The sequence below is a fragment of the Chlorocebus sabaeus genome, chromosome 16, assembly GCF_047675955.1.
Source record: "Chlorocebus sabaeus isolate Y175 chromosome 16, mChlSab1.0.hap1, whole genome shotgun sequence".
Taxonomy (NCBI): Eukaryota; Metazoa; Chordata; class Mammalia; order Primates; family Cercopithecidae; genus Chlorocebus; species Chlorocebus sabaeus.
The window spans coordinates 8,662,313-8,674,747 of NC_132919.1; the positions used below are offsets into that span (position 1 = coordinate 8,662,313).

At 44.2% G+C, this 12,435-nt stretch overlaps 1 protein-coding gene across 1 annotated transcript in view; it reads right to left on the reverse strand.

The window, feature by feature from the left end:
• Positions 1–12,435, reverse strand: part of PIK3R6 (phosphoinositide-3-kinase regulatory subunit 6) — a 65,929-nt gene that overhangs the window by 12,435 nt on the left and 41,059 nt on the right. Inside the window, exons 13-18 of the mRNA XM_008010318.3 lie at positions 12,203–12,325; positions 8,414–8,524; positions 8,023–8,113; positions 7,619–7,689; positions 6,880–6,970; positions 4,232–4,347 (exon numbers count right to left, since the gene is read on the reverse strand). Coding sequence (XP_008008509.3) covers positions 4,232–4,347; positions 6,880–6,970; positions 7,619–7,689; positions 8,023–8,113; positions 8,414–8,524; positions 12,203–12,325 — 603 coding nt within the window. The remainder of the gene's footprint in view (positions 1–4,231; positions 4,348–6,879; positions 6,971–7,618; positions 7,690–8,022; positions 8,114–8,413; positions 8,525–12,202; positions 12,326–12,435) is intronic.

Genomic DNA, 12,435 nt, shown 5'->3' on the forward strand with positions numbered 1-12,435 from the left:
TCACTTTCAAAGAAATCCAGATAGAATTGACAAAATCAAAACCACAGCAGGAACATCCAGAAACCTCTCTCAGTTTTGGCCAGATGAAGTAGACAAAAAATATTTTAAATTTGTAGATTACAGTAATACAATGTGTTTGATTTAATAACTAAACTTCATACTTTATATATTCTATAGATAGAAAACAAACATGTATTTTTAGTTGCCATTGAATATCAAAAAGTTGATCATTCACTCCTATAATCCCAGCACTTTGGGAGGCCAAGGCAGGCGGATCACGAGGCCAAGAGATTGAGACTATCCTGGCCAACACGGTGAAACCCCATCTCTACTAAAAATACAAAAGGTAGCTGGGTGTGGTGGCACACACTTGTAGTCCCAGCTACTTGGGAGGCTGAGGCAGGAGAATTGCTTGAACCCAGGAGGCAGAGGCTTCAGTGAGCTGAGATCTCACCACTGCACTCCAGCCTGGCAACAGAGTGAGACTCAGTCTCAAAAAAAAAAAAAAAGTTGGTCATGTACCAGGCAACAAAAAAAATGTCAGTACATTCCAAAGAAGTTGAAATTGTGTAAGCCAGATGCTTTGGCTGTCCTAGGAGCATTTGCTAATAATCTCAGGAATCAAAGGGCTTGGGTTTAAATAGCCACGTGGGGATGGGAGGCAATGGTGTGGGGTTACATGAAGCAGGGACTCTTGAAGCCTACATTCCCAGTGAAAGACTAGAAAGCAAAATAAAACAAAATACACAAACAGACGGAAAAACAAACACAGAAATAGGGAAAGACCACAGAAAAAAAGCCCGTCTGCTTTGGCTTGTATGATGAGTGAGGAAGGCAAGTCTTTCCTGGAGATTCTTAGCTACGAGCCCGTTCGGATGTGAATCTGGGGTACACATGTACACTATCTTCATGGTCTGGCAATTTCTCAGCCAAAACTGAACTCAAAATATGGTTCTGAGCTGATAACATCTCTGAGGCAGTTGGCAAAAACAAATTCAGAATTTCTCTAGAAGGACAATTTTTCCAACCAGTTTTCCCACAGATAAAGCCCTAAGAAATATGAACTCATAATTGAAAAACAAGGAATTAAGCTACTGTGGGGAGGGGGTCAGTGAACCCAATAAACAGAAGGATTAGACTCCCAGTAATTATAGATAATGGAATTACATAAATCAGATTATAAAATAAAGATGTTTAGAATGAGTGAAGAAATAAAAGAATAAAACCACAAGGAAGGAACAGCATACTACTATTAAACAGGTCTGCCATTTTCATTGATTCTAAAACACGTTTCAACAGCTCTAAAATTAGGGAGTATTTTGCAACCAATGTGATAAGAGAGCATTGTCCGTAGTTTAGGAAGCATTGTTTGTTTCTTAGTAGTATGTAAAATTGTGGTATGCCTTAAATTCAAGGAGATGGGGTCTTTAGACATACATAATGTTTAATTATATCAGAGTCAGAAATCATTAAAGGAAAATGGTAGATTTTGCTATGTCACAATATAAAGCTATTTTAGGTTAAAAAAGCATCAAAAGACAAACTGGGAAAAGAATTTCCAAAATTTATGACAACAAAGGGGTTAATGTCCTCACACTATAAAACAGGATATTAGTATGAGATGAGAATACAAATAGGAAATAAATGAATGAAGAAATAGAAATACAAGAAAGTATTCCATTTTACTAATTGGTAATAAAGGAAACAAAATAATGAAAAGTTTGATCATCAAATTTGTGAAGATAAAACAATCAATCAATATGTGAATTGTGCTGCAAAATTGGCACTCAAACACTACAATCAGATTGGAACTTGGTATTGACTTTCTAGAGGGCAATTTGGCAAAATATATAAAAAGGATGCCACCTGACTGGATGATTTCACTTCTAGGCATTCTTCTAAAAAGACATAACCATGATTTTTAGCACATATTTACCCCTAAGGAAATTGCTCACATGCTCGTAATGGTGAAAAATGAGAACTTACTTAAACGTCGTCTTAGAATTTATTATTAGAATATTAGAATTATATAGGTATATGGAACTACCATATAATAAATACTGACATATACTTAATGACGCAAAACATATTTAATGACCAAAGCAAGGTCCCATCAAGACCTATTTACGAGGCTTTAGTATATTTTTGAGTAAAAAACATCAAGGTACAGACCAGTGTGTAGTGTAGCTATCAATTAATTATCTTAAAATAGCTAGAAAAAAAGACTTGGGTGTTTACACCTGAAAATGTTAATATTCATCCTCTCCAGGGATTGCGACTACTGGTGAATGTACTTCTTGTGCTTTTTTATATTTTCCAAAATAAATAATGAAACTTTTGTTTATAGGTTAAAACATTATCTTGGCCAGGCACAGTGGCTCACACCTGTAATCCCAACACTTTGGGAGGCTGAGGTGGGTGGATCACGAGGTCAGGAGTTTAAGACCATCCTGGTCAACATGGTGAAATCCTGTCTCTATTAAAAATACAAAAATTAGCTGGGCATGGAGGCGCGTGCCTGTAATCCCAGCTACTCAGGAGGCTGAGGCAGGAGAATCACTTGAACCAGGGAGTCAGAGGTTGTGGTGAGCCAAGATCGCGCCATTGCGCTCCAGCCTGGTGACAGAGTGAGACTCTGTCTCAAAAACAAAACAAAACAAAACAAAACAAAAAACAAACAAAAACATTATCTTAAAGGATAAAGAAATATAAGGGCTAATGACCACTGGTTTTGGCAACATGGAGGTGACTTTTCCACAGTGGGACATGTGTAAACAGGTAGTCATGGGTAGAAGAGTTATTGATAAGGAGCTGGAAACTCTTCTAGAAGTACCTTTCAAGGAGCTTGACTGAGAAGGGAAGGAAAGAGATGCAGTGGGTAGTTAGAGAGGTAGTTGGGTCATGGCAGAGTTGTTTTTTTTTTTTTGTCTTTTAAGATGGAAAAGACCTGAGTGTATGTAGGCTAAGCGGAAGGAGCAGTGGAGAGGAAGAGGTCAAAGCTGGGGAGAGAGAACTGCAAACAGATAGAGAAGAGCCTGGAGGGGGTGGGTAAGGAAAGGGCTATGTGATCCCAAGGATCCAGGTGAGGGGGAGGTCATAAGTTTGCTGTGGATCTAATCAGTGAGGATGCAGGGGTTATTCCAGAAGCACTTGGCCACCTGGGTACACAGACTGAGTAAGTGGCTTGACCTAAATGGGAGTGTCAGCCTGCTGGGTGGTGCATGGGAGTGAGGACATCAGTGCGAACATGGTTCAGGCGCAGTCATGGGGCACCAAAGCCAAGCTGAGCGGGGAAGTGAAGTCCAGAGAGGCCATTGGGTAGAAAGGAAATGAATAGTTTTAGTCTGTGTCAGTAAGTATCGGCCAGGCGTGGCGGCTTACGCCTGTAATCCCAGCACTTTGCCAAGGCAGGTGGATTGCCTGAGGTCAGGAGTTTGAGACCATCCTGGCCAACATGGTGAAACCCTGTCTCTACTAAAAATACAAAAATTAGCCGGGCATGATGGCGCATGATGGCGCACACCTATAGTCCCAGCTACTCGAGAGGCTGAGGCAGGAGAATTGCTTGAACCTGGGAGATGGAGGTTGCAGTGAGCCAAGATCACACCACTGGACTCCAGCCTGGGTGACAGAGTGAGACTCTGTCTCAAGAAAAATAAAAAGTAAAAAATAAAAAAATATCGATATGCACAAAGGCAAAAGGGCAAAGGGCAAGGGGATTGAGAGAGCTGGTTTGATTTGGTCAAAGGTTGGGCTGTTGTTGTTTAGGAGTCTGGCTGTGGTGTGGCGCCTGGGATGACAGGACATAGGTGCATTTTGCAGTCATCTGGGTATGTCTTAGGTCCTCAAATGGTTAGCAGATGGAGGGCAGGGCTTTGACTCTTAAAGTGCTTTCCTTATACCACTGAGCACTCTGCACTTCAGACAGACTGACTGCAAAGCAGATTCCTTCCAACAGGAAGACCCATTCCAATAGCAAAGGCTCAGAAAGGCTGGGAAGTCAGTTCCCTTCTCTGAACACCCTCCCTCTGAGCTCCCAGCCACCTGTCTCCCTTTCCCAGTCTACTCTGAGCCCCCGGCCGGCTGTCTCCCTTTCCCAGCCTACTCTGAGCCCCCGGCCGGCTGTCTCCCTTTCCCAGTCTACTCTGAGCTCCTAGCCACCTCTCCCTTTCCCAGTCTACTCTGAGCCCCCAGCCGGCTGTCTCCCTTTCCCAGTCTACTCAGTACTTACAGAGAAGGACTTTCCCGCCAAGTTGGAGGACTTGACAACCTCTGTCACACTGACATTCAGACACGTGTGGTCTGTGACAGGAGCAGCAGGCAGGGGGCAATGGCGAGACCCTGAAACTGAATGAGATTGGTGGGGCTGTAAATGGACCTCCAGGGAAGTAGGGGAGTTTGAGATTCTAGGTCTCAAGATTTCCATGAACCCATCTTCACACCCCCAGCCCTCTCACTCCTCCTTGGGCCCCCACTTCCTGAATCTGCTTGGTCCCAGCCAAGTTACTGTTCCTTCTCAATCATCCTTCTTCCTTCCCCGGTGAATCCGCAAGTTTCTATATCCTCAGGTCAGCGGCCATCACCAACCCAAATCCACACCCCCACCCTTTCATTATGTCCTCCTGCAACCCTTTTTAAAAGGAATAAAGTTCTAGAAGTTCTCTTGCACTTCCTGCAGCTCTTGGGCATGCTATGAATGAAAGAAGCACCTGCCCAGGGATCTTGTGCAGGACAGAGGCTCCAAGTGGGTGAGGAGGGCAGTAGTGCCAACAGGTAGAGTGTTTCTTTGACTTCCTTTTTTTATTACAGTTTTTTTTGTATATATATATACACACACATACATGTATATATATACACACATATATGTATATATACACACATGTGTATATATACACACATATAGGTATATATACACACATATACATATATACACACACGTATATATGTATATATATACACATATATATTATATACATATATTTTGAGACAGTCTCACTCTGTTGCCTAGGCTGGAGTGCAGTGGCATGATCTCGGTCACTGCAACCTCTGCCTCCTAGGTTCAAACGATTCTCCTGCCTCAGCCTCCCATGTAGCTGGGATTACAGGCGAGCACCATCACACTCGGCTAACTCTTTTTTTTTTTTTTTTTTTTGTATTTTTAGTAGAGATGGGGTTGCTTAATAGTCTATAATGTGTCAAAAATCATTACTGTGTGCCCGCTGGTAGGCTTCATCCCTCCCTGCCGACTAAAGAGGGTTTGTAGAAGTCTGCTCCACCGAGGGTGGCATCATCAGACTGGTACTGATAGGGTCTAGAGTAGGGCTGGGAGTGGGGACAGTCTGTGAGAGAAGTGGAAGGAATACAGTTTGAACAATAAGAGCTAACATGTATTTTTTACTGTATGCACACAAATTAGTAGCTACTTATTATCTCCATTTAAGAAGAAAAAAAAAAGGTAGACAGGACACAAGTCACACATCCAAGGTCACACAGATAGTCAGTGGCCAAGCTGGGGTGTGAGCCCTACCCATCTGGCTCTGGCCCCGCACCCTTGACGGCCTGCTCCTGAGCACCTCTAGGTTAAGAGCTACTGCCACGAGTACACGTCTCCTTCATGGTGTTAAAGAGTTGCAGGGAAAGAGTGTCCTGCTGTGATGGAGTTTCGTATGTCATCATCCACGAATTCAACTTGCCTGGAAGCAATTTCATTAGGAAGTGATATAATTTCTTGAGTTTCTTCTTTGTGCCAGATGCTAAGGAAATTATGACACTAGGATACCCACACATGAACACAAATGCATTATTGTCAGAAAGGTGTCATCATTGGAATGCTAGCAAAGCCACAGTGGATTTCAGAGATGGAGTAAATACTCGTGGTTGGAGAGGAGAGGAGGGATCGGAGTTGGCTTCCCCGTAAGCATTCCAGCCTGGCTCATGTGTATTTTCATTCCGTTTTCCTTCTGGAATATTCCAAATGTGTTCACTCATTTTTAAAACAAATTTTTGAGTGTAAAGTAGCATTTCATTTATTCCTGAAATATTGATCAAGTATCTACTATATGCCAGGACACGTCATGGACAAATGGAATAGATGGCAAACAAGATATAATTCTGCCTGGGTGAATTTTCTTGTTTGCTCCAAAACGGTCTTCTACAAGCATCACCGGAGAAACATCCCCTAAGTCTAGTCTGTTGAGAGTTGGCAATTCTAGGGGAGGCAGTGGTAAGGAACATAGGCTCTTGCATGAGAATACCTGGGTTTGAATTCCAGTTCTGATACTTCCTGGCAGACGTGATGTTGGGTGCGTTATTCTCTTTCCTTCGGTTTCCTCTCTAGTAAAAAGTTGCTAATACTAATACTATCTATTTCCTAGGGTTCACATGCTTCACTGCCCGGCCTCCGGTGCATGTTTGCAATGTTAGTAATCCAGATTGCCATCCTTTGCATTATTCTAGGAGACCAGGGAGCTCACAATATGAGTTAATTTTTATAATTTACTATATGCACATAAATTGGCATCTTCTATTGTCTCCATTTTTTTTTTTTTTTGGAATGACATTCAAAGTCCAAAATTTCCAAACAGAAGACAACTAGCCCTGCAGACACAATTCTGTGGCAGGAGGCCAACTTTAACCCCTCCCTGTAGTCCTCCACCTTCCAACTATGTCTCACCAGGCTGCTGAGGCTCAAGCCAGCGACCAGTGCTAGAGTCTAGGGGACCCCACAGCAAGCAGCTTGAAGGCAGTCACCAAGCCCTGGACCTGGCTCCAGTTCCGTGACTGGGAGGGCTCCCCCTTCTCCTGCCACTCTGCCCTCTCCCCAGCATTGCCCTTCTCATCTCTTGTCTCTTTCTTTGCTCTGCATTCCCCATTCCTCACCTTCTGTGTCGCTGGCTGGAATGGCCTTCAGGACCAGCCCAGTGGCCCGCAGGGAAACGGTGACCTCTCGGGGCCGGTGGCTGAGCAAGGCCTGGGGAGAGGTATCAAGGAACAGGTGGAGGTCCTCAGGACATACCTTTTCCCCACACATCCCCACATCCACAGTCTTGCCTCTCTCCCCTGTTTTCCACCCCTGCCATGAGCGTCTTTTTTTTTTTTTTCTTTTGAGCTGGGGGTCTCACTATGTTGCCCAGGCTGGTCTTGAACTCCTGGGCTCAGGTGATCCTCCTGCCTCAGCCTCCCAAAAGGCTGGGATTACAGGCATGAGCCACTGTGCCAGACCCTGTTTTGTCTATGTCACTACAGTCCCATAAGGGCTAGCAGATAAAGGTTTACAGCACTCCCAGCCCTAGAAGTATGTTCAGCCTTCCAGACCCCAAAGAATAAATTTCCAGTGAAATCAGTTCAAGCATCTGGCCAGCTAGCAAGGAAGATATTTTTTAACAAGGAGTCAGGCCCCTTGTTCCTTAAATCAGATCACCTCCTGGTCTACATGTAGGGCCAACTTAACCCACCCATCCCTGCAAAACTCCCTGAAGGCTGGGGAACTCTGCAGGCAGCTTCAAGAAAAGAGGCAGAAGCTTCCTTTGGCTCTGTCTGCTTCCCTGTTTGTCCTCGAGGCCCGCTCTCTCCAGCTGTACCTCTTGGCCACCTACTGACCACGCCCGTGCACGCTGACCTTCTGGTAGCACAGGGAGAGCTCCGCCCCTGGGCCCTCGGCCACGCCTCTCCTCCTGGGTGAAAAGCCATCTGCAGGGAGATGAAAAGAGGCTTGGGGTGGAGGTTCCCAGCCCTCTCGCCCTGACTTCCCCACCTCTCTGAGGGCAGGAGCTGAGCTGCTGGGTTTACCCATCCCTCCATCTCCCTGGATGGAAAGGCAACACCTCAGGGGGCCAGGCTGCCTTTCAGTCTTTCGGGGGTTGGAGGGGATCAAGGGCAGCCTTGGCATTCAGCAGAGGTAGGGAACAGAGCAGGGACGAGCACTGAGGGTGTGGGGATGCTCGTCAGGTGAGAGGTGAGAAGATGAGAGTTTGGGGAAGCTGAGTCAGGATGACCTTTGGGAAAAGGGAGGCAGATGCTTACCTTTGGGGAATTTAGAATCTTGGATCTTCACCTTCAGCTCAATGAGGAAGATGTCCTCGGTAGGGTCTTGGCTCAGGTCACTGAAGAAGATCTGGAGAGAGGAAGGGAGGGTGGCATTTCCTGGTGTGATTTCCAAATCACTCTATCCCTGATTTCCAGGGATCCAGGGCCATGGAGAACCCTTCCACATAAAGAAGACCTACTTCTTGGATTTGAGGTCTTGAAATTAATAATGATCTGATTCATTTAGAGATGAAGAAGGTAACGTTAATAACCAAGAGTATCTGGGTGTGTTCATGATGTGTGGCCTGATAACCAGTGTTTCCCCTGAGCCTGGGTATTTAATCTGTGGGGTCCTGGGATCCCTTGGAGCCTTCAGTGGGATGATTACCTTGACTGTGTAGATCTGGAAATAGATGGGTTGGGTGCCCATGCGGATGTAGTAGGTGATGACGTCCAGGATGAAGGGGTCCACAGTCTGGGATGAGTCCAGGGAAGGAGGCTGTGAGGGAGACAGGGAATGTCTTCACCATCTCCCCCAAGGCCACTGTGGGAGATGCCATTTTATTCAGAGAGAAACTCCAAGCCCCTACATCTCTGGGATGCACTAACCCAGTGCATCCTTCAACACATTCCAAACCTTTCCTACCACTGAATTTCCACTCCCAATCAAAATATTCCTGTCCAGAGCCCTGCCTCCCTAGGGAATCTGACTAATTTCAGTTCTACAGAGACTACTGAGCACTGCTATGTGTGAGGCACTGTGCTAAGTGACTGGGGGAGACAAGATGCTGGAGAGTGAAGCTAATGAGAGAGCCAGGACTGGGTTCTAGGCTTGGATGGGCTACTTGTCATTGGCCAGGCAGGTGTGGGCAAGTTATTCAAACTCTTTGAGGCCTGAATGTCCTTCTAGAGAAAATGAGAAGTTGAACCAGATGATCTGATGTCTCTTTCAGCTCTGGTGGTCCCTGCATCTATTAATAAACTAATTGGCTGGGCACGGTGGCTCACGCCTGTAATCCCAACACTTTGGGAGGCTGAGGCGAGAGGGTCACCTGAGGTCGGGAGTTCGAGACCAGCCTAATCAACATGGAGAAACCTCATCTCTACCAAAAATACAAAATTAGCCAGGCGTGGTGGCGCATGCCTGTAATCCCAGCTACTTGGGAGGCTAAGGCAGGAGAACTGCTTGAACCCAGGAGGCAGAGGTTGTGGTGAGCCAAGATTGTGCCATCGCACTCCAGCCTGGGCAACAAGAGTGAAACTCCATCTTAAAATAAAATAAAATAAAATAATTCAGGTTTGCATGTTATTGGGAATGGACTATGCATCTTGTCTTCCAGTCCTTCCCTGGTCCCATATGATGATAAAGCATAGTGACTGGTTTTTCAGAACATCTACATAGAATGTGATAGTGTCAGGGCTAGAAGGAAGCTCAGAGTTGATCTCATCCGACTCATATCCGGTCCTGTAAGAGCTCTTCTGACTCTCACATCTGGTGTACTGAAATATTGTTCCTTTCAAAAGGGTCACACTGAGGAGCTATGAACGTATTCTAATAATGCTGTCATTGCTCACAATGTTTCTGGTCTCTTCATGTGGCGATTGCTTTTGGAGTAAGCATAAGGCCCTTCAAATGGTTAAATACAAGGAGAAAGGGAAAACCAAAATCTTACAGTGTCCTGGCAGAGAAAAATAGCTACCAGCAAAGGAGCACCAATGGGGCCTGCATCAAATGTTCCCACTGTAATATCCTCCGAGTTTCAAGGAAAAAGTATTTTAATACCCAGCTAAATGGTCTCTGTGTGTATGCAAAGACATTTTCGGATCAGGTATAATCCAGAAAATGTGCATCCCTAAATGTCCTTATTTGAATAAAATATGTAAGAAGACACCCTCATCAATCAAATGATAAAGCAAAATGGAGAGCTCAGTAAAGTGGCATGTTAAAAAACAGACATGTAAAAGTGGTAAATTAATGTTACGTTTTTTACTGCAGTTTTTAAAACTAAAATAAATATGTATAAATCAATAGCTTCCTTTTAGCTTCAGGCACTACCCATATAATGGGATAAAGATAGCATTCGCAATAGTAAGAAACACTATCACACACGAGTAATAAATTTAGTGAGAATTGGACAGAAGCTATATGATGCAAACTTTACACTTATACTGAGGGATATATAAGGACACTTTGACAAATGAAGAGCTATACCGTGCTCCTAGAGAGAAAAACTCAATATGCTAAAGATTCTAATTCTCCTCAAATTTCAATTGAAATCCAATAGGATTAAAAATAATAACAAAAACAAAACTTGAAATTCTAAAGTTTATCAGGAAGATAAATAAATAGGCATATTCTGAAAAGTTTTGAAAAAGAAGAATAATGGGGTAAGCAGGCTTCTATAGTCAGATATTAAAATATCAAAAAGGCTAGTTTGTACAGAAATGAATAAATCAATGAGAGAGTACGTATGTACTAAATACTTACAAGCACATGTAAGGATCACGTACTACATACAAGCACATGTAAGTATCATGTACTAAATACAGGCACATGTAAGTATTTAGCAAATGATAAAAGTGGCATTTCAAATTGCTGCGGCAAGATGGTTTATGCAAAATAGCTTTAGGACAACTAGCTCAACATTTGGAAAAAATAAAATGACATACTTCACACTAAACACTAAAATTAATTGCAGATAGGCAATTAATTAAATGTAAAAATTGAGACATGGAAAGTGTTAGAGTAAATTATCAGTGAACATTTATTTAAGCTTTTGAAAGCATGACTCCAAAGGCAGAAACTGTAAAGAATAAAAGTGGTATGTCTGACGACATCCAAGTATTAAACTTCCGCAAGTCAAAAAGTGGATAGGCAAGTTACAACCAAGGGAAAAAAATCTGCAACATATGTGATGACAAAAAGGGTAGAATTGTCTTACTATATAAAAGCCCTTTCAAATCGGTAAAAGATGAGTTCCCTCTCCACTGCCAGCCACGGTTGGGATATGGCAGATGGGTTTGTGGTTAGGAGAGGGTGCTCTGGAGTCAAGCTGCCTGGTTCCAAGTGGCACTCCACCACTCACTTTGTGACTTCAGGCAAGATACTTACTTTCTTTGTGCCTCAGTTGTTTGATCTGTAAAATGGGGCTATGGTGACAATAGTACCTACCAACAGGGGCACCTGCCTCTGGGCTACTGTGGGAATTACATGAGCCGCCCTGTGTGTAAGTGTTTAGAACAGTGCCCGGTGCAGCACAAGTGCTCAGGAAACATCAGCTATTACAATCATAGAAAAATGATTCATTCCACTATAAAGACACATGCACACGTATGTTTATTGCAGCACTATTTACAATAGCAAAGACTTGGAACCAGCCCAAATGCCCATCAATGATAGACAGGATAAAGAAATTATGGCACATATACACCATGGAATACTATGCAGCCATAAAAAAAGAATGAGTTAATGTCCTTTTCAGGGACATGGTGAAGCTGGGAACCATCATTCTCAGCAAAGTAACATAGGAACAGAAACCCAAACACCTCATGTCCAAACTCATAAGTGGGAGTTGAACAATGAGAACACGTGGACTCAGGGAGGGGAACATCACACACTGGGGCCCGTCTGGGGGTGGGGACAAGGGGAGGGAGAGCATTAGGACAAATACCTAATGCATGCGGGCCTTAAAACCTAGATGAGAGGTTGATAGGTGCAGCAAACCACTATGGCACATGTATACCTATGTAACAAACCTGCATGTTCTGCACATGTATCCCAGAACTTGAAGTAAAACAAAAATAAATAAATAAATTATTAAAAACAAAGAAAAAAGATCACAGGAAGCTCACACAAGAAGGAATATAACTGCCCTACACACTTATGAAAGAATATTTTACTTAATCTTTTCCACGGTGATCTGGTCCAAAGTAAGTGCCTGGTAAGTGTTCCGAGTGAGTTCAAAGCCACTAGCTGGTTAGGGCCCCTCTCTCGAATTCCCTTCCTGCCTCATCCCACCCGACTCTTAAGGTCAAGGGTCAAGTACAGCAGCGAAAAGATAGCCCCCCCTCACCCCCATTTCACCCTCGCTGACCACTTGGGCTCCTCTGTTCTCCCCTCTGCCCAGACCCCACTCCCCTCCCTCTCTCCCTCCCAGGTACCCTCACCCTCCCCTACCATCTCAGCCAGCTTGTGGATGGCGGGGCACAGCGTGTTGACGTTGCTTTGGTACCACGGGTCTGCACGGCCCAGGAATGTAGCCAGCTCTCCCAGCTCCGGCTGCCTAGATGCTGCAGGCTTCTGGGGGAAAGGGGATAGGGCAGACCCCATCAGGCCCTCTCTCCAGCTCTGCCTTCCAGCTGCCATCAGCCTAGGTTGTATGAATATGGTCAAGTCACTTAACCTCTTGG